At 41.4% G+C, this 21,874-nt stretch overlaps 1 protein-coding gene across 8 annotated transcripts; it reads right to left on the reverse strand.

Annotated features, from left to right (window-relative positions):
• Window positions 1-2,604: 2,604 nt before the first annotated feature.
• Window positions 2,605-19,880, reverse strand: si:dkey-30c15.10 (uncharacterized protein LOC559353 homolog). 8 transcript variants are annotated; one of them, XM_047597482.1, is made up of 24 exons: window positions 19,749-19,880; window positions 18,836-18,935; window positions 18,560-18,742; window positions 18,130-18,225; window positions 17,179-17,369; window positions 16,930-17,019; window positions 15,831-15,923; window positions 15,387-15,471; window positions 13,325-13,686; window positions 13,144-13,244; window positions 12,578-12,707; window positions 11,049-11,184; window positions 10,334-10,525; window positions 9,627-9,753; window positions 9,464-9,512; window positions 9,303-9,356; window positions 8,955-8,987; window positions 8,840-8,861; window positions 8,555-8,667; window positions 7,672-7,725; window positions 7,208-7,294; window positions 6,842-6,949; window positions 5,605-5,798; window positions 2,605-3,557 (listed from the first exon to the last, which is right to left on the reverse strand). In XM_047597482.1, the coding sequence occupies exons 2-24, from the start codon at window positions 18,927-18,929 to the stop codon at window positions 3,401-3,403; spliced, it is 2,751 nt and encodes a 916-aa protein (XP_047453438.1). In that variant the 5' UTR covers window positions 18,930-18,935; window positions 19,749-19,880; the 3' UTR covers window positions 2,605-3,400. The 8 variants fall into 8 exon arrangements, with proteins under 8 accessions (XP_047453438.1, XP_047453441.1, XP_047453440.1 ...); XM_047597485.1 differs by having other exon boundaries at window positions 13,361-13,686; window positions 15,387-15,474; XM_047597484.1 differs by having other exon boundaries at window positions 13,349-13,686; window positions 15,387-15,474.
• Window positions 19,881-21,874: the final 1,994 nt, after the last annotated feature.

Here is a 21,874-nt window from a genome sequence, read left to right on the forward strand (position 1 = left end):
GACCACCGGTTGCCACGGCAATTGCTCCGTAAACCGACCCCTCTGTCAAAAGTATTTTTAAAAATAAATTCAGTGTATAATCCAACATTTCCTTGTTAAGTGCTGGAGGTAGAGCAGAGCGTAGTGTTAGTTTAATAAAAACGTGAATGAGTCTGCAGGAAGTGTGGGCGGGGCATCAATATCGTGGCTCCGCCCTCAGACCGTACTGATCCCCAGGAAAATAGCATCAGTTTGACCAATGAGAGGAAGTGGAGACGTGGTGTCCATGTTTATATACAGTCCATGGTTTAAACATAATTAATTATCACATTATTATAATTCTATTTTATTAAGAATTAAGACGAATCAGTTCCTAATGAAGAGAAACTTTCCTCCACAAAGGAAGCTGGTTGGTTATAGGCGCAGAGAAGCTACAGTCACTCTTTCCTGACTTCTAATAATTATTATACACTTCCTCAGTTTCTGGAGAAGAACAAAACTAGCGCTTGAATGTTTGCCACACAGGAAGAGTTTCCTCCAGGGCCAAATAAGGAGCAGGGCCGAGGCTGAAAGTCCAGGATGTTGTGCAGAAAGTGTTCGTCTGTCGGGCGGGAGGCGCCTCGACGACAAGGACGACGAGGACGACGAGGACGCTGACCCAATGTTGTTTCCGTCTGCTGCAGATATGACAACAATCTCAAACTCACAGTCGTCCTGCAGGATGAAGATTAAAAGTAATAATAAAAAAATAACTTAAAAGCACTAGTAAAATAAAAATAAAAAAAACGTTACCGTTCAGTTCATTCACGTCTTAATCCAAAGCAAAATACTCCACCAGCTCTGAGATTTAGTGTTATAGAAGAAGGAAAATGAAGATGAAAAAACTGAGAAGAAAGAAGAAAAGAAGAAACAAAACCAAGAAAAACAAAAAGAAAGAAGAAGGAGGAAGATGACAGAAGAAGAAGAAGAAGAAAAAAGCGTGAAGATGAAGAAACAAACCAAGAAGAAAGAAGATGGACAAAGCAGAAACCAAGAAGAAGGATGAAGAAACACAGAAGAAGAAACTAAGGGAGGGAATTAAATGAAAGAAAGAACAACAAAGAAGAAGAAGTGAGGCTGTCTGGACTTTAGTCTGATGAGCTGTTGTGGGGAATTTCCAGCTAAAAGTTAAATGACTCAGACCATCAGAGTCCTGAAAGAAGACAAACAGAAGCCAATCGAACAAATCAAACCGAAATATTAGACTTGTACATTTGTTTATTCAGTAAAACGAGCCAATATTACACACTAACTTCTAACTGAACAGCTGAGCTGTGAGATGTTTCCTCTCATCAGCTGATGCTACAACATTTCTACTTGATTTTTCAGGACTTTGACTTGTTCCTAAACATTCATCTGTTTTTTTTAACATAAAAGCTAAATAATGTATTTAATGTGTTTCACTCTGTCATGACTTGTACATAAATCTGTGTGTGGAGAATCCTTGGAAGTTAAAGCTGCAGATAATGACCTCGTGAAGATGATCAGAGCAGCCTTTAAGACACAGGAACTAAAATCTGAATGAGCAATATGAAAAACTTTTGAGATAAAACTAATTCAGTGTGAACTGGAATCTCTGCAAATTAGAGGCATGTTTTTGTTTTTTTAAACCTCTGATCATTCCAACCTTTTTGTTAAAAACAAACTGAATTCTGTTCATGAACGTGTTGCAGCTCATTCATGGTCTCGGTCTCTTTTTAAAGACGAGACTCTGAAGTTTCTGTCACAAAAGTCAGAATCTCTCTAAGCGGTTTAGTTCTGGAGGAATCAAAGCTGGAACACAGTTGTTGGTTGAATCCTATAACGACTTTTATCAATGAAACCAGAGGAAAATGACAAATGGCATCATGCAGCATTTACTCAAACACAAAAAGACGCTGCTGGTAAAGGGTTAAAGAGTTTTGTTGGTTTTGTGAATCGATGTTCGGGTTCAAAGTCTAGACTGACGGACAAAAAGCTCCAAACCATCAAAACGAAGCCATGAAGAGGATAATGCGATGAGCGACGTGCAGACGTAGACGTGTTGGACTTTAATTAGCGACGTATTAATGTGTTCATCACATCTCTAAAGGTGGAGCTGATTTAAATATTTACAGGATCTTTTCTCACCGTCTACTTACAACATGTTTTAATCTAAATATATATATTTTTATTTTGATACAAGTCTGCAAACGTTTGTAGAAATATGGAAGGTTGTAGTTTAGAAACCAGGTCGATTTGCACAGCGTGAAACATACATTTCAAATCACCAGAAGTTCTGTGCAAACAGAGAAACTAAAAACCAGCACCTTGGGTGTATGAGGTCCAGTCATTGCGTCCTGGAAGCAGAACCAAACCCCCCTCCTCCACCCTTGTTGTTGTCATCACCTTGAGCTCCATAACACCCAGCGGTGCCTCCACCCAGAGGAGCTATGGGACGGACAGGAAGTCTAATTCTAGACCACTTCCTGCATGACATTCCTGACCCGCGCTGCCTTCCTGCCAGACTCTCTCTGTATGTATAGCAGCGCACACTTTTAAATGTCCTTTAATAAATATATATATATATATACACACAGACAAGAAGGGAGGAGGGGAAGCAAAGACTTATTGTCCCATTCGGTTAAATCCGCTTTTTCTTTTTTTGAGTAATTTCATTTCATTTTATTGGTGCCTTGCGTCAGGTGCATAGAATGAGAGTTTCACAACAACAACATTTATAACAAAGTGACAGACTGAAAGGTGGAAATACACGGAAAAGCACAGAACATCAGACAGAACAGACCACATTCATCGTAGCAGCGCGACTACCGCCCCGTTTCCTTCACCTCACCGGTGTTCCCGTCCGTAAAATATGGGTTTATATATAATATTTATATATATATAAATGTAATTATAGTAGTTTATACATGTGCAGCAAATCAAATTATACGCTTGAAGAGTATTAACGAACACTTCGTGGCACTGGGAAGGACGCAAACCCCGAACAAAAAGCCCCAAACTAGAGATGATGTAGAATTTCAGGTCTGATTTTTACAAATGTGAAGAATATTTTTACACATTCTGCACCTTTTTTTTAATTTAATTCACGGTGCAGGATTTATCTGCATTACTTAATGGCTAATAATTCATTCAAACTCCCATTCAACACCAGCTACCACTCGTCCTACGCTTCAGTAATTTGTAGTGTTTTTCAGATACAATCCTAGATTAGTTTAGCTTAACATTTCCCTTTATATTTATTAGTTCACCTACATAAATGTGTTGATCCTTCCAGTTTTTAAGAAAACATGAAAAAAAAAAAGAAAAGCAAAAGTACGTGTGTAAATCGAACACATCTCCCAAAGATAAACGCGTTTGGTTCGGCTCTGGATCTAAACCCTGACCTTCATCCTCTCTGACGCTACAGAATACTCTCCCTCAGGTTTCCGCTGACGGACGCGTTCGGCTGCTGATTCTCCGCCGGCGTTCGGTTCCACGTGTGAAAGTCCAGCAGAGCTTGGTTGAGCTTCTCCATCCAGTCCAGTCTCTCCTGCTTCGTGTCGGCAGAAAACCAGCACCTGGAACCAAACGCAAGAGTAAAGACTCAGTTTGACTCAGTTTGACTGGTACTAGTCACGAAAAGGTGTTTCCCTTCAAACCAACAATACGCGGCTATTGAAAAGAAGATGAAACCAAGAAGGAAGACGAAAACAAGAAGGAGAAACAAAGAAGAGAAGAATAAACTGAGAAGAAGAAAAGAAGAAACAACAAGAAACCAAGGAGAAGAAAAAGAAAAACCAAGAGGAAGAAGAAGAAACAAGAAACAAGCAAGAAGCTGAGAAGAAAGAAGAAGAAATCAAGAAGAAACAAGAAGAATGATGACCAATACAGAAGAAGAAACCAAGAAGAAGAAACAAAGAAGAAAGAAGAAGAAATCCAGGAGGAAGAAGATGGACGAAGAAGAAACCAAGAAGAAGACGACAAAGTAGAAAGACTGAGAAGAAGAAACTGAGAAGAAGAAACAACAAGAAACCAAGAAGAAGGAAAAGAAAAACCAAGAGGAAGAAGAAGAAACAAGAAACTAACAAGAAGCTGAGAAGAAAGAAGAAGAAATCAAGAAGGAACAAACCGAGAAGAAAGAAGAGAAGAAGAAGAAACAAGAAGCCAACAAGAAGAAAAACGACCAATACAGAAGAAGAAAAGTAGAAACAAGAAACCAAGAAGAAGAAAAAGAAAAACCAAGAGGAAGAAGAAGAAACAAGAAACTAACAAGAAGCTGAGAAGAAAGAAGAAGAAATCAAGAAGGAACAAACCGAGAAGAAAGAAGAGAAGAAGAAACAAGAAGCCAACAAGAAGAATGACGACCAATACAGAAGAAGAAAAGTAGAAACAAGAAACCAAGAAGAAGAAAAAGAAAAACCAAGAGGAAGAAGAAACAAACACGAAGCTGAGAAGAAAGAAGAAGAAATCAAGAAGGAACAAACTGAGAAGAAAGAAGAGAAGAAGAAGAAACAAGAAGCCAACAAGAAGAATGACGACCAATACAGAAGAAGAAAAGTAGAAACAAGAAACCAAGAAGAAGAAAAAGAAAAACCAAGAGGAAGAAGAAACAAACAAGAAGCTGAGAAGAAAGAAGAAGAAATCAAGAAGGAACAAACTGAGAAGAAAGAAGAGAAGAAGAAGAAACAAGAAGCCAACAAGAAGAATGATGACCAATACAGAAGAAAACAAGAAGAAGAAACAAAGAAGAAAGAAGACGAAATCCAGGAGGAAGAAGATGGACGAAGAAGAAACCAAGAAGACGACAAAGAAAAAAGACTAAGAAGAAGAAAAGAAGAAACAAGAAACCAAGAAGAAAAAGAAAAACCAAGAGAAAGAAGAAACAAGAAGCCAACAAGAAGAACTGAGAAGATAGAAGAAGAAATCAAAAAGGAACAAACTGAGAAGAAGAGAAGAAGAAACAAGAAGCCAACAAGAAGAATGACGACCAATACAGAAAAAGAAAACAAGAAGAAGAAACCAAGAAGACGACCAAGTAAAAAATGATGAGGAAGATCAAAACCAAAAGAAACAACAAGAAGAAGAAACACGAAGAATTGAGAAGAAGAAGAAACAAACCAAGAAGGAGTCAAACACCAAAAAGAAGAAGAAGAATCACATGACTAAACATGTCTGACATCATTTATACAGTCAGACATCGGTTAGTAAACAGTGTCTGGTGAGTTTGTTTATTTAAGGCCGACACTTCACAGCTCCTCATGTTCCTCGTGTTCCTGAAGGTGTTTTTCATCAGCTGTCAAAAACGAAAACACCCACCATGACTTCATAACTCGGGCGCAGCCAGAACAGCAACATGTATCATACTTAATGTAAACAGAAGTGGCGTTTACACTCACGTGCCACTTCATTAGGTACACGAGTCCTGCTAAAAAGAAATAGTCCTGTATAAATATTATCTTTCTGAAGATTTAAGTCTTAAATCTTCAGAAAAAACAAACCTTTTATTCACCCTGAAGCCCTTAATTAAAACTTGAAAGACATATAATGTATTTGTCACCTCGCACGTCATCCACTTCCCAAAACATCTCCACTTTCAGGGCGTTGGGAGCTTTTTGTCAAACTTACTTGGCCACGACGTCCTGGCTGTGGTTCTGGTCCCGGTCCTGGTCCTGGTCCCGGTCCTGGTTCTGCTGCTGCTGCTGCTGCTGAGGGAGGATGTTCACCAGTTCAAAGGTGAAAGGTCGAGCACACGAGTCCCTCTTCACGGGCCTGACACACTGACTCGGGGAGCTGGACAGAGACAAACTGCCCTCTGCTTCCTGAGAATTTAAAAACAGGCGACCACATCAATACCCAGATGTTCAAAGACGTAAAATCCAACGTAAGCTGCTCAGCTCCAGTCGCCAACGTTTTAAGGGACAGAGAGTAACTCAACACAGCTGATTGGAGTTTTAAACTGGGGAAAGATGAAGCCGACGTTCCAAGAAAGAACTACCGGAAAAGGAACACGGTGTCTGAGCCAAAAAGTTACACTCATGAAAACAAAGTCGACGGCCGACGGCCAATGGGCCAACGGGCCAGGCAGCAGATTCATTCTGCGTCTGCATGAAACACCAGGAAATGGAAAGAGCTACAATTAGCTTGGAGGCCAGGAACCTAGCAAGAGCTGCTATTAGCTGGGAGTTTATGATGCTAGGAAGAGCTGCTATTAGCTAGGAGTTTATGATGCTAGGAAGAGCAGCTATTAGCTCATGAGGCTATGAATCTATGAAGAGCTGCTATTAGCTGGGAGTTTATGATGCTAGGAAGAGCTGCTATTAGCTGGGAGTTTATGATGCTAGGAAGAGCTGCTATTAGCTGGGAGTTTATGATGCTAGGAAGAGCTGATATTAGCTGGGAGTTTATGATGCTAGGAAGAGCTGCTATTAGCTGGGAGTTTATGATGCTAGGAAGAGCTGCTATTAGCTGGGAGTTTATGATGCTAGGAAGAGCTGATATTAGCTCATGAGGCTATGAATCTATGAAGAGCAGCTATTAGCTGAGAAGCTACCAAGCTAGGAACAGCTGCTATTGGCTCGAGAGGCAATGAATCTATGAAGAGCTGCTATTAGCTGAGAGGCTACGCAGTTAGGAAGAGCTGCTAACGGACGTACAGGGCCGACTTCTCCTTAATCGTGACGATCAGTTGTTTTATAATTTATTAATTCTCAATTTAATCTTATTTTCTGTTTATTCGTGTGTTTTTGTTGCGTTTTTATTATTATTACAGCTTAATTCATTCATTCATTCATTCTAGGGGATCATGTTGTTGATATAAATCTAGAAAAGACTTCTGTGTTTTATGGAGTTTTTGTTCTCGTACCTTGGTTTCTCTGTCGTTGGGGTGGTTCCAGTAGAACATGTTACATCCCTCCAGGACGAAATATCGACGATGCCAAACCCCAAACCCGCTGATCAGCTCGAACATCGTCTGGGGACAAACCACAGGAAAGTTTAGCATCATTCTCAACTGTTGTGGACGTATTTTTTATTATATAAAACCCACCTCTACCATAACCTCTTATATACTGCTCTATTTATGCTACACACACTTTATGATAAACTCTGTACATGCACATGTGTGTGTCTCAGGTGTAATCTCAGGTGCTCAGGTCCAGTCCTGACGGATGAACATATCCTGAGTCTGGTCTGAGACGTGGTCAGAGTCGTGTAAAGGAATAAAACTGACCAGGAAGCCTTGGTGCTGGACGTTGGAGTGGCTATGGCTCTCCAGTCGCAGGTAGATGTTGCCCTCTAGAGGAGAGAGAAAAGGCACCTACGAAGAAGAGGACAAAACAAATTCAGCTTCTCTGTGTCCGGAAGTCGTCTCTCTCACCTCTTCAATGAACAGCAATGAGCAAATCTCCACGTTGGTCTAGAGGTGAAATGCAGATTTGCAGCAATGCAGCAGAAAAAAAGTCAACAGATGTATGATTCTGCATCCAATAATATTCATGTTTTGTCTTTGTCTTTGATTAGTGATATTAAACGAGAAGGAGTTTAATTAAGTTACTAATAAGATCAATATGGAGGCGTTGGTTAATTTGCAGGAGTTAAAAACATGAAAGCAGAGGTTAGTTTTTGCAGCAGAAGGAAAACGCTGAGAGGTGAAGAGATGGTGGAGGAGGAGGTGGTGAAATAAAAGAGTGAAACCTTTTCCTGAAACTCATCTCCCAGCAGCCTCCTGATTTTCCCTTCAAGTTTCATCTGAGTGGAGGGAGACAAGACAAGTTACGTCACCAGTGAGTTCACCCACGTCTAAACATGTGAGAGGGTTTAAAGTGATGCTCTGTGCTCAGTGGTGGAGAATAATAAAAAAAGAAATAAGAATAAAAGAGAATAAGACAGCGGCTCTTTCAGCCTATAAATCAAAGAACAACTTCAAACAAATACAAAATACAGAGAGGAATAAATGATCCATCAGGTGCCAAGTAAAATATTAGTCACTGGCCAGATTATTAGGTTCATCAGGTAAGACTCTTTATGTCACAGGAGTAACGTTAATGTGTGTGTGTCTCAGTCAGATAATAACACTAATAATAATCATAATAAATTTGCTTTTCTATTATTTACAGAGTGGCCGTGCAGCAGCTAAACCCAATGATGCTATGGTCACTACATCCTCAAGTTCATTGTGCTCGTTTTTATTTTTGTTTGCTTGTTTGTTTTTAATTTGTATTATGAAAATAAAACTTGGTTAAATGATCTAATAGTAACGAGAGGTTATTTGAGTTCCTGATGTCGAACTATTCTCTTCTGAACTCTGGCATGTATGAGCCCTTTTCTCCAGGGTAACCAGATGTGAGTGAAAAAGTCTAAGTAAACATGTTTAAGGAATAGACAAGTTTAAAAGTTCGACCTCGTCATGTCACATTAGTCACGTCTCGTCTTATCTTGTCTACGTCTGTGAGTATCTGCTATATGTGACTGACTGATTAGATATTTGCATTTAATGAGCAGGTCTACATAATTCACCAAACTCTTAACTCCGGCCCGAATGAATCACAGCCACGTAATTCAACAGCACAAACTTTACCTTATCCAGAGGGAACTTGCTGCGTCCCAGAGAGGCCAAGTTGATCTTATGAGATCCCACCAGGCAGAAGTTACTGGAGCGACGAGTGTTCAGAGCAGGAAGAGCAGCAGCAGCTGGAGGAGAAAGAGTCGGATAAAAAAATAAAAAGACAGAGACATTTTACATTTAAAACCAGAACGGTCCAGGTCACGGATCATAACATGCAGCACTGAATAAACCTGGTTAATTCAGCACAATCCTGCTCCTTTTACCCCTCAAAGAATATTAACACTGACTTTAACTTACATGTCAGACTGTTACTGGATCTCTGTGGAAAAACACAATAAACTGTTTTAGGTGGAAAAAAAACACGTGATAGTTTGAATTTAAGATGATGAGAAAATAAAAACCGGATACTCACCGTGATTGTGTTCAGAAGTTTTCTCGGTGTGACCTGAATATGTGGAGATGCCATAAATAAATTAAGGTTAAAGGGTTAAATTTAAGATCTACACAAAGTATTAAAAATAAGGAAACTTTCAAAATAATAGATGTTTGAGACGCGGTTCCACTTCCTGGTCTCATAGTTATCTTTCATAAAGAACTACACAAATCTAACTGTGAAACCACCAAACGCTTCGAACAACAAGTGAATGAAGTGGTAATAAATGGATTTAAAACTTGACTAAACATAGTTTCAGACTTGCAACACAGAATCTGCTCATATTTAAGACTTTTTAGGACTTTGGGAGGAAGGTCGCACACATACCCGTGACTTGGTGGTGGCCCGGTCCACGCTGCAGCTATTACCTGAAGTGTGGGACTAGATGAGGACAAACACAGACACAACAACATGTTCACAGAACTGTTGGTTGATCCATCAGTTCGTTGGCTGATGAAACTAATTTCAGATCCTAGATCTGGCCTCACCAGGCTGTAGACCTCCACATCGATCTCAAAGGTTGAGCGAATATCCCTCCTAAGACACAAAGCAGTTCAGTTATATATATATATATATTTTTTTTCCAAAACCAGAAAGCATAAAACGCCACGATCTTGAGAGTTGTTGAGGATCCGATGAGATGCAGCTTACAGGGTGACGGTCGTGGGGAAGGAGATGGTGTCTCCGTTCTGAGCGTCGGCGGCCGTGGCCAGCGGGGTGGCGACGATGTTGCACGGACCGTAACGGATCAGGACGAAGAAGTAGTGACTCGGTCGACCTGAACGGACACATGAACACAGAGAACTTCAGCGATGCATCAACACACTGAGAAGGAATGAACAGATCCAACACCGGTGTCGGTACTGAAGAAAACTCTAGATCAGGCAGGTATTTAAGAGGTATGTTAAGTACTTTATTATTGCTATTATTATTATTGGTAGTAGTATTATCACCATTAAGGAGAGGAGGAAGAAAACATTAAATGCTTCCTCCGACTCCTTTTCAAACATTACTAGTAATTTATGTCACTTATTGGATTTTATTCTTAAGAACCATAAACACTAAGCATCGTCTTTGATCTGGAAGTGGTTTTTGGAAAAGAATTACGTCACTCAATGTTATAATAAAGTCACCAATATGTAACAAAACATAAAAATGTTCATTTCCATGTCTGAACACTGCAAATAACGAAGTCCCAACGTCCTCAATTGAGTTCTTGCCATTTAGCGAAGTTATAGCTTCTTACTCTTGTTAGAATTTTTTGGTCATATTAAACTAGAGAAGCTTCAGCTGTTAAATGTGATCTTTTGTGATCGGCTGCAGAATGAATGAAGTGATTTGTGTTCTCGGTGCATTACCTGCTCGGCCGTGTGAGGAGCAGACGAATTCCACCTTGAGAGGAAGCTGGATGTTTGTGATGGCGACGGTTCCTCTGCAGGGCTGCTGGGAAACGTAGTCCCTGTCCTCCACCGCCGCCTCCTCTCCGGACTCAGAGATCCTCTCCTCCCTGAGTCGAGCCACTTCAGCCAGCAGGGCCGAGCGTTTCTCACCTGGAACAAACACATAAACCAAGATATAATTATTACTGATAGACTTTTTAACCTTTTTAAGACCATTACGGGTTAAATTTAAGTCCCAGTGTCCCAGAATTACTTCATCAAAACACTAAAATCTAGGACGTCCCTGGGGCGGACGCTACTAATGAGGACCAGAACCATAACAGGCCGGGTCCAGAGGGCGTCACACTGCAGATGTACTGGTAATAAATGGTCATAAGGATTTAAAACTTGACCCCATTTAAGACTTTTGAAGGAATTAAATTGGGATCATCAAATTTGAGACTTTTTAAGACACAAACACTGATTTTGCTTATTTTTATTCTTCTGTGATTTATTTTTTTAGCAGTTTTGTCTTTATAGATTCTACTGCTAATTAACTTTGGCAGCCCAGGTTTGGATCTGAGCTTTGTAGCAGGTATCGCTGTTGCATATTTATTGATATAAATCCCACATTTTAAAGAACAGATCAGAAGGTGAATGTGGTTTATAACCTAATATTAAATGTTGAACGTACAGGAGACCAGCAGCAGTTTCTCAGCTTCAGCCTCCTCCTGGGATCCGCGGCCGTGATCCTCATCGGTGCAGCAGCTCAGAGCCTGAAGGGTCTGGTTGATCACGGTCTGAAGTTTCACCGCCTCTTCGTTGAGAGCCTGGACACAGATTATTAATCACAAATTATTAATATCCGTAGTGGATTAGCTTTAAGAGATGTCAGGGTAATCGTTTGCAGCAGAAAGCTTTGAGATGTTGTGTCCTATTAACACATGGACTCCAGTAACTTCTACTAAGATTTTCTGAAACCTGTTTGAACGATGTCACTGATCTCTTCCCCCTCCAGGTCATAGACGGTATCTAGACTTATAAATGTGGACTAGATGAGCAAGGACAGGTTGATGTGTTTATTATTATCACCTACTATTATTCTGGTGTAGAGCTGCTTTACTCTCGTTTAAAAAGAAGTGAAAGGGAAACAAAAAGGTAGAAAGAACCCACGGTTTCTGTAGGTTTGAAGAAGTGAAATTTAAGACTTTTAAGATCATTATTCGTTAAATTTAACACCTTTTAAGACTTTTTAAGGCAATTGTCGGTTAGATTTGAGACTTTTGAAGGTCTTTTTAAGACCATTAGTCGTTAAATTTAAGACTTTTTAAGACTCTTGGTTAAATTTAAGAATTTAAGACCCTTTTAAGACCTTTATTCGTTAGATTTGAGACTTTTAAGATCATTATTCGTTAAATTTAAGACCTTTTAAGACTTTTTAAGACTACTGAAGGCCTTTTTAAGACCATTAGTCGTTAAATTTAAGACTTTTAAGATCATTATTTGTTAAATTTAAGACCTTATAAGACTTTTTAAGACTATCAACGTTAATAAGAAGTTAGTCGTTAAATTTAAGACTTTTTAAGACTATTGTTGGTAAAATTTAAGAATTTAAGACCCTTTTAAGACCATTATTCATTAGATTTAAGACTTTTAAGATCATTATTCGTTAAATTTAAGACCTTTTAAGACTTTTTAAGACTATTAAAGGCCTTTTTAAGACCATTAGTCGTTAAATTTAAGACTTTTAAGATCATTATTTGTTAAATTTAAGACCTTATAAGACCTTTTTAAGACCATTATTCGTTAAATTTAAGACCTTTTAAGACTTTTTAAGACTATTGAAGGCCTTTTTAAGACCATTAGTCGTTAAATTTAAGACTTTTTAAGACTATTGTTGGTTAAATTTAAGAATTTAAGACCCTTTTAAGACCATTATTCATTAGATTTAAGACCTACACGAAGTACGAAAAATAAGGAAAATCAGAGACCCAGAATTACTTTCAAAATAATGAAATTCAACATCATTTAACTATCAACTCAGGACGTCCCTGGGGTGGACTCCACTAATGAGGACCAGAAACATAATAGGCCTTGAGTTGGCCTTAAATTGTGATTATTATCGAACTTTAGACTTTTTAAAACACAGAAACTGTAAATATATCCTCCAGGTCCTTTTAACACTTCTAAAACTTAAGACTTTATTTATTCAGAGCTACACACCGTGATCTTCTCCTTGGTGTTGACGGACGCCGGAGGCTTGGACGTCTCTGCAGCTCGTCTCTGAACGCCGGGAGTGACGCTCTGAATGGTGGGAAGCTTCTTCTGTCGCTGTGTGCGGTAGGCGTCGATGCTGGAAACAACATTAAACAACATTAAATCATCAAATATTATAAATTATAAATTATCGTTGGACACAGCTGCAGCTCGTTCTGACCACGGTGTCTTTACGGCCTCGTATATTTTTAACTCTTCAGATGACATGACGGGAGTTTCCAAGTTACAGAGAAAGAACTTTTTAAAAATGTTGTAGAAAGAGTGTGTGATGGTCAGATGATGGAATAAAACTCAGAGCTGTATTTTTGTTTTGGGGAAGTTCCTGAGTCACTGGTTCGATGAATCCGCCTGGTTTTATTTTCTATTCACCTCAAAAAAAATAAAATAAAAAATGGGAACTATCAACGTTAATAAGAAGTTAATGAAAAGACCTTTTAATCACAGGAAGGAGGAGGACAATGAGGAGGAGGAGAAAGAAGATGGAGGAGCTCACTGATAGGTCCTTTAATTACCTGTAAAGAGGAGCAGACTCCGGAGGAGGAGGAGGAGGGCTGGTCTCCTCTGGGCTGAGGAGCAAAGATGGAGGGTTGGACTCCTGGTCGGCCGCCAGTCTCTGTTGGTTGAACATTCAGACGTGATTAAAATGTTTCTACAGATCAAAGTGAAGTGTGTGATGGTGAGAATGACGCTGACCAGAGGAGTGACCAGAGGAGTGACCAGAGGAGTGACCAGAGGAGTGACCACGGCCTCCACAGACTTGCTGAGAGGAGACAGGATCCCACAGGGAGGAAACGTCAGCATCTCCTCTCCGTTGGTTTCCAGCTCCTCCTCCTCTTCTTCTTCTTCTTTCACCTCCTCGTCCTCTTCACTCTTCTCCTTCTCCGACTCCGTGTCCAGCTTGTCTTTGTCCCCTGTGCAGGCCCCGATGCCGCTGTCCCGGTCCTCGTCCCGTCTCTCCTCCTCCTCCATCCTCCCCGCGTACTCCAGCACCTCCTCGAACATCTGGTCGATCATCTCGGCCGTGTTGGTCTCGTCCTGAGAGCCCAGCTCAGCATCTGGGACCAAACAAAAAAAAAACAAACAAATAAATAACTCAGAAAATGATCCAGAATGAACCAGGAAGTTAAATCAGAGACAGAAACGTTGAATAAATGTCACCCGTGTGTTTACGCTCTATTTCTGCAGCTTCGGGAGAAAACGTGACTAAACCCAGTGACGACAGTTCACCAGTGATGGGCGTGTCCACCTCTGTGGTCCCAGGTGTCCTGGTCCTCAGACCGGTCTCACCTGACAGACTGGACCCGGTGGTTTCAGACAGTGTTGGACTGTTGATGAGCTCAGGCTCCAGGATGAAGGTGACTTTCTTTGAGTTCTCTCCTCCCTCGGTTTTCCCACTTACGTCTACGACTTCCTGCCTCCTCTCGGTTGAACTCCCCTCGTTGACGTCGGATAAATCGACCGGTTCAGTTTTTCCCTCCAGGTTTGAGTCTGTGTCGACCGACTCTAGGTCCATGTCTTCTGTCCCGCTCTGGTCGGACTGACCGGACACGTCCTCGTTATTAGAGCTTCCCTCTGGTTTTACTGCGAAAGCATCGATATCTCCTGTGGGTGTTTCATCCTGACAGACTTCAGACGGCCCCGACTCTTCCTCCTCTCCTGGTTGAGGTTTCTCCTGTATTTCAGAAACGCCTCCATCATCCTGGACGTCCACGGGTTCTTTGAGGTAAATAAAGTCTCCTCCTTCCTTTTCATCCACTCTGCACGAAGCCAACTCTGCTTCCTCCTCCTCCTCTTTAATATAAACCTCTTGGTCCTGACGCTTCTTTCCTTCAGGATACCTCCACATCTTCAACTCCTCATCCGTCGAAGGCTCCATCTCCATCTCCCCTTCGCTGTACGAAGAGGAGTCGACCTTCTCGTATTCGTCTAAGGACTGATCCTCTTCGCTTGCGTTTGACGCCCGGCTCATTTGTTTCGACTCTTCCTGAAAGTTTTCTTCGTCTAAGAGACGCTCTGACACATTCTGGTCCTCGCTGGGAGCTGCTCTGGAGAAACTCTGGTCCTCGCTAAAAGACAACGTCACCACCGCCTCTGGCTGCTGGGAGTCTGAGGCCTTCTCCTCCACCTCCTCCTCCACCTCCTCCACCTTCGCCTCGACTCCTTCACCACGAGCAGCTTTTATTTCCTGCCCTTCGCTTGTGTCTCTACGCTCTGCAGACGCTGCAGGAGCTTCGTCTGTCGAAAGAGGAGCCTTAAATCTTATCACCTCACACCTGAAGAACTTCAGAGCAAAGTAACGGAAAATGACTCATAAACAAAAAACAAACGTCTTATTTATCAACTTCCTGTCGTCTCCTGTCGGAGATAAAAACGTCTCAGAGGGAGAAACAAACACCGTTTCTGGTAAAGGAAGAAAGAGGGAAGGAAGCTTGTATGTCTGTTTATATGAAACATAGAATAAAAAAAAAACTATCAAACATCAGGTTTAAAATCATGATCAGATGATTTTAAAAATACCTGAATCTCCAGATCAAGACATCGAGGTCCTGTCCTCTCTGGACACGTGTGAAACATTTCAAATTAAATAATAATAATAATAATAATAATAATAATAATAATAATAGTAGAGTTTACACATCAGTTCCTTCTTCGTGCATTCACAGAAGCTTTTGGTTTGTCTTCAGCCGACTCATTTCAGTAACTCTGAAAAGAAAACGCGTGGATCTGATTAAAACGTAGTCGTGTGCAGCTTTACCTCCGATATTTACAGACGCCTTCACTGCTCCTGATGACGGAGCATCGGTGAAGCTGCCGTCCTTCGCCTCAGCATCACCGTGAACCTGCTGGACAAAAAAAAAATAAAAAATAAAAAATTAGAAGTAAAACCGTCTCCTGAAACCAGTGACACGGTGGAAAAGTTCTGGATAAAAACATAAATCACTCCAGAGATAAGATCTTAACGGTGTGAAAAATATTAAAAACTCCACAGTGACATAACAGATTCCACCCTGGTGTTTTCAGTCCCTTCACCCCAAAAACCAAACCGCAGACGGAGACAAACTCCTTGATCTATTTAAAGAGGGGAAATTCTGTGTCTGGAACCGTTTCATTACCCACGTTTTACACGCGAGAGTCAGAGAAAGCAGCCGACTGTGCAGCGTGGGGTTTTATCTGAATGATCATTTAATCGCGGACTCACGTCCCAGGTGGGTTTGGGAGGCCACTGAAATCTCCGGTTAGATCTATGAGCCCAGGAGAAGGAGGGCGACGAGGAGCCGGCCGGGCTCCTTCCCTGATGATGTTTATACAAAATCACATTTCAATTAAATAATAATAAAATAATAACAACTCAAATGATTTAGAAAGAACCAAAAAACACACAAGACTTAAAACACAAACACACGCATCAACTGATAAATGATCCTGATCTATGACCTGATATCAGTTATTTAGAGAAGGAAGGAAGGAAGGGAGGAAAGAAGGAAGGAAGGAAGGGGAGAAAGGAAGGAAGGAAGGAAGGGAGGAAGGAAGGAAGGAGGGAGGGTGGTGAGAAGGAAGGAAAGAAGGAAGCAGAGAGGGAACAAAGGAAGGAGAGAAGTAAGGGAGGGAGGGAGGAAGGAAGGAAAGACAGAGGTAGAGAAGGAAGAAAGGAAGGAAGGAGAGAGGAAGAAGGAGAGGAGAGAAGAAGAAGGAGGAGGGAGGAAGGAAGGAAAGACAGAGAGAGGAGAAGGAAGGAGAAGGAAGAAGGAGGAAGAAGGAAAGAGAAGGAAGAGAAGGACGAGAAGGAGGAAGGAAGGAAGGAAGGAAGGAAGGAAGGAAGGAAAGAGTGAACAAAGGAAGGGAGGAAGGAAGGAAGGAAGGAAGGAAGGAGGGAGGGATCAGCCCGGTTGAGTAGCTGGTCTTTAATGGGATCTAAGAGGTCACATGGGTCCAGAACCACCTCCACATGTGGACTGACACCAGATCAGTGTTCACACCTGGTCTCTAACCTGGTCTCTAACCCGGACTCTGACCCAGACTCTGACCTGGACTCTAACCCGGACTCTAACCCAGATCCTAACCTGGACTCTAACCCGGACTCTGACCCAGATCCTAACCTGGACTCTAACCCGGACTCTGACCCGGATCCTAACCTGGACTCTGACCTGGACTCTGACCTGGACTCTGACCTGGACTCTGACCTGGACTCTGACCTGGACTCTGACCTGGACTCTGACCCGGACTCTGACCTGGACTCTGACCTGGACTCTGACCCGGACTCTAGATTGCGTCTCCTGTCCTATAATAATCAGACTCACCTGTATCGAGGAGTCAGAGCTGCTCCTCTTTAACCAGGCGTTCTCACTGATCGGCTGGAAAGGCAACTGGTTCAACTCCTGCTCCCGTTCCTGAAAATAAAAATAAATAAATAAACAACCGGGTTAGGATTGAAGGTAATTCAAGTTAAAAAACATCAACAAAGAGGAGCTGAGGAGAATCTGATAAATAATCTACGTTCTTTAAGGTTCTCCTGTTGCGTTCCAGTGATAAAAAGCTGAGGAACCGACCTGCCGCATGCGGGACGCCTGCTTGGAGCTCGGCGTCGTGGAGCCCTGCAGCTTCTGATGGATGTCGCTCACTAAGTTGGAACGGGTCCGGGGGCAGGACTCAGTCTGGGTGGGTGTGGTGGTGCTGAAGGGGGGCGGCTGGAAAACCGGAGCTTTGAAACGCTCCATCCTCTGACTGAACTCCCTCTCACCTGGAAGGACAGAGAAGATATTAGCGGAGGGAAGGAGGGAGGACTAAATATAAGATCTACACAAAGTACGAAAAATAAGGAAAATCCCCAAATTACTTTCAAAATAACTAAATTCACACTACAAATGAAGTGGTAATAAATGGACGTAAGGATTTAAGACTGCACTAAATGTAATTTAGTCAATAAATGCTCATATTTAAGATTCTTTAAGGCTTTAAATTGGGATTATCAAACTTCAGATTTTTTAAATAACCCTGTTTCATACATAATTCACAACCATAGGAAGATTCTTTTATCTTTAAAGCAGCAAACACAGCCATAAAAAACACTTCTGTGCATCTGAAATTAGTTTGAGGTGGTACCACACATCCATCTCCCTCTAAACTCGACTGAATAATCCAACAACCAATCAGAGCCGTTTTATGTCTCCTACACGTCCCTGTTCAAACTATGAACTACACTTTAAATATTCTTCAACTACTTTAAAATACCATTTTTGCAGTAAATGCTTTTCATTGCTTTTAGTTTCTTCTGTTGTCGTGGTTTTACAAACAAGTCAATGCTGCACTGACAAAGAGTTTGAACGATTTGAATTTATATTTATAAGGCAGCTGCACGTTTCCTCCACCACCTCAGCAAACACAATTGTATTGAATGTATTGTGTATGGATTTCAGTCTGCTTGTATTTGCATTGTAGATAAAACTTTATTATAGATTAGGGAACGGTGCGGTGACAGATGGACTTTGTGCGTTCCTCACCCAGCAGAGGTTCTCTGAAGCCCTTGTCATGGACACTGACTGATGGACTGTCGCCTCCAGGATCCGAGACGCACCGCAGGGTCTGAGGAGCTCCTCCTTAAAAAAAACAAACACCAGAAATCACTCAGCTCCCACAGCGACACTCTGACACCGATTGCTCAACACCTCGACAATGTGTCCTAACTCGTATGTCGTCAGTCGTCCTGTATGTGGCTAATCCAGCTTCACTTTCTGTCGTGACGCGCCACAATCTTAAGCAGCACAAACTAAATACAGTGCTGAAATATACAGATTCAGTGCCTTTTTCAAACAGAACTCTGAGGGTTTAGAAGATTACGGTGCTTGGGTTTTGCTGAGTCGGGTTATCGGGTTATGATGAATTTTCTGGTGTTACATTGACCGGTAATGTGATCCCAGTGACAGTAGTTACCCTCTCGTCTCTGGGTGAGCTGCTGGACTCGTGACCGGACCGAGGGAACCATCGGTGTGTCTGGTTTCATCTGCAGCTCAGTGAGACGTCCAGAGGAGGACGACGACGACGACGGCGAATCAGGACTACAGTTCTCCTGACCGGCCGTCTCCAGGCGCCGCCGCTTCTGGCCACTATTGTTCTCTGAGAAAAAAAAAAGAATAATAGATAGATCACGGTTACAAACACAAATAAGTGAATATTCTACATGTACAGAGACACGACAAACAAACGCACCTGGCGCTGAGAAGATGTTGTCTTCCGAGTCGGACAGAGGCGCTCTCTGTCTCTTCATGTTGACGTTGACGCCGCTTTCCTCGTCTGCTTCCATTTTTAGCTGCAGACACAGAGACATTACAGGCCTGGTGTGTACTTTAACACATCACTTCTCATTATTACTGACAGAAAACCCTCTAATCACAACAAATCATGGCAAATTATTGCACTTACCCCTGCAATACCAAAGATAACTGAATATAAAAGTAAAGTTATTGCAAACATTCATGCTAAAAAGATGTTAAACTGGATCTATCCACAGGAATCCAAGGTTTTTGTAATTTCTGTGATTTCCTGACTCATTTACTTTTCCACACACTTGTCATGTAGTTTCTGTGTGAAAGGCAGGACAACGTGAATGCTGTCATCCAGGTGTGGCATTTACCTGGTTAACTGTCAGTTAGTTATATAACTAACTGCAAGATTATGCCACAATATCAAGATAATTGAATATAAAAGTAAAGCTATTACAGATATCAATTCTAAAATTACTTCAAACTCTAACAATTTACTATAATTCTCGAGTTGTATCATGAACTATAAACGATAAACGCCCTGTTTATGAGCGTTGAGTTCAACTTTGGGTCATTCACAGCTAACTAGTTGTTCGAGCTTATAAACTAAATAAATTAAAAAAAACAGCGGCTTCTTGTTAATGCACATAAACTTACAACTGCCCTGTCATGCTCGCCTGCTTTTCCCTCATTATAAAAACATCGACAATCCGTCACGTAACTACATTTACATGTCATAAATTCGTCAAGTTTGCAAACTTAGCTTAGCTTACTGGTAGCATTCAAAGCTATCGCTAGCCATAACAAACGGCCCACTTTCAGCCCGAGTTCGTTTGCAATTACTTTCGAGAATTTCTTACCTGAGAAGAAAGAAGTAAGTAAGAAGTTTAGGTGTAAAAATGGGAGAAAGAACCAACGTTCGTGTTGTTTCAGAGTTTTAAGTCTCCTCCTCCAACTTTGAATTTCAGCGGCTCTTCGGACGTTAGCGCGAGGGGGTGGGCAGAAATCTCCCAGCAGCCCCGGTCCGGGGTCAGTTATTTTAAACGGCGCCCCTATGACTAGACCAGTAGGCGGAGTCACAATCTGATCCCAGACCAGTGTAGTACAACCGGAAGTGAGGCCTCTTTTACCGTAATAAACAAAAAAGACACGCAAATCTACCTTTCCGCGCAGCTTTCCCAAAAAAAACAACTGCGCGTTAATCAGTTTTGACGGTAATAATAATAATAATAGATAATACGTTGTTACATGTTGAATTAAACATATAAAATGAATGTATGTTTTAACACTGTTATGCAATATTAGTTTAATAGTGGAATTTAATTTAATTTAATTATTTATATTTATATGCCACCTTATTTATATATATATTTTTTTATTATTTTAATTTTAAATCATTATTCCATTTTTATTTATCAAAGGTTTTCAATTGGAGGAAGAGGAGCGGAGCCCATCATCACCATCCAGGGCCTGGAGGTGGAAGTAGTAGACCACTACAAGTACCTGGGAGTCCACGTGAACAACAGACTGAGGAAGTTCATGTCTTTTAATGTGTGCAGAAAGTTGCTGGAGACGTTCTGGTCTGTACTTCATGGCCGTAAAGGAAGGGAGGAAGTAAGGCAGGAAGGAAATGAGGAAGGAGGGAAGGACGAAAGGATGATAATATGTTGTTATATGTTGAATTAAACATGTTCATTTAAATAATAATTAGTTTAACACTTTATGTGTTTGCAAAAAACTGATTTAATAGTGAAATTTATTTTAATTTTGCATAATTATTTAAATTAAATACACTTTGTTACTGTATTTTGCAGTGGTTTATAGTAGGGGAGAGCACATCCTCTGCATTAATATTTTAGAAGGTAGTTGGATGTGTTACATGGACAGGCCCTGACGCCCCCCGGGTTAGGGAGACCACGGGAAGAGGGACCCCCCCACCCGCCACAGTGGGACCCCGGCCCCCCACAGAAGGGAGAGGCCCCCAGGGATCCACCACGGACCCATCGCCATGTGGCGCACCCCACCCACAGAGGACCAGGTGCCGTGGCAAGGGGTAATGAAAAGTGTTTCCGTGCTTCCTCAGTCCCCGATGTGGAAGCACAACCCTATATGTGGTGTGGTGCATTAAGAGTCGGGGAAAGCGGGGGGGGGTCAGAGGACTGCAGGCTACCCTGACCCATCCTGGGCAGTCCCCCATGGGGAAAACTTGGGGTGGGTGCATGTGGTGCACCTAGCTGTGGCTGTGATAAAGTGACGTAGTGGAGAGTGGAGCGTGATGTGAGTGTGATTTATGGGGCAGATAAGTGAGGGCCAAACGCAGCGGCGGGGGCCGCAGGCAATCAGGAAGTCCCCCAACCAGACCCCGACAGGGGCACAACAGCCCCCCAGAAAACCACCAAGAACCAACACCGAGGAGAAGAGTAATGGAAATGTCTGGAACCCCCCCATCCACCCGGAGGCGGACGGTGACCCCACCCACACACATATATTCACATATATTCACATATATTCCACACTCATATATTAATTCTGCACTTTTATTTTGCTTATACTATTTTCTATTTTATTTGAATAGGTATTACTTATATTTGTTTTATTTTAATCTTAAATTATCTTTCTCTCTACTCGTTGTTTTTATCTGATGCTGAGCTGCTGCCATTGATATAAAATATATTATTTCACTAGATTTTTATTTGTATTTCGTTTTATTTTATCTTTCTTTTTTACTCGTGGTTCTCAGGAGGTTTTTTTTTATGTGCAACTCAGCTATTTGTAACCAAGAAATTTCCCTTGTGGATACAACACGAGCAAAAAAACAGCCGAGATAAAAAAAAAATCTACCAACAACCCACATTTGGTTTTAGAAACCTGATCTGACTTCTACATGACATGTGGTGTAATTCTAAATGGAGCAGAGCTGCAGGGTTTAAGAACAATATTAAAGGAATAAAACAAAGAAATTAAAGTTACTATGAACTATAGAATA

The sequence above is a fragment of the Mugil cephalus genome, chromosome 10 (genome assembly GCF_022458985.1).
Source record: "Mugil cephalus isolate CIBA_MC_2020 chromosome 10, CIBA_Mcephalus_1.1, whole genome shotgun sequence".
NCBI lineage: Eukaryota > Metazoa > Chordata > Actinopteri > Mugiliformes > Mugilidae > Mugil > Mugil cephalus.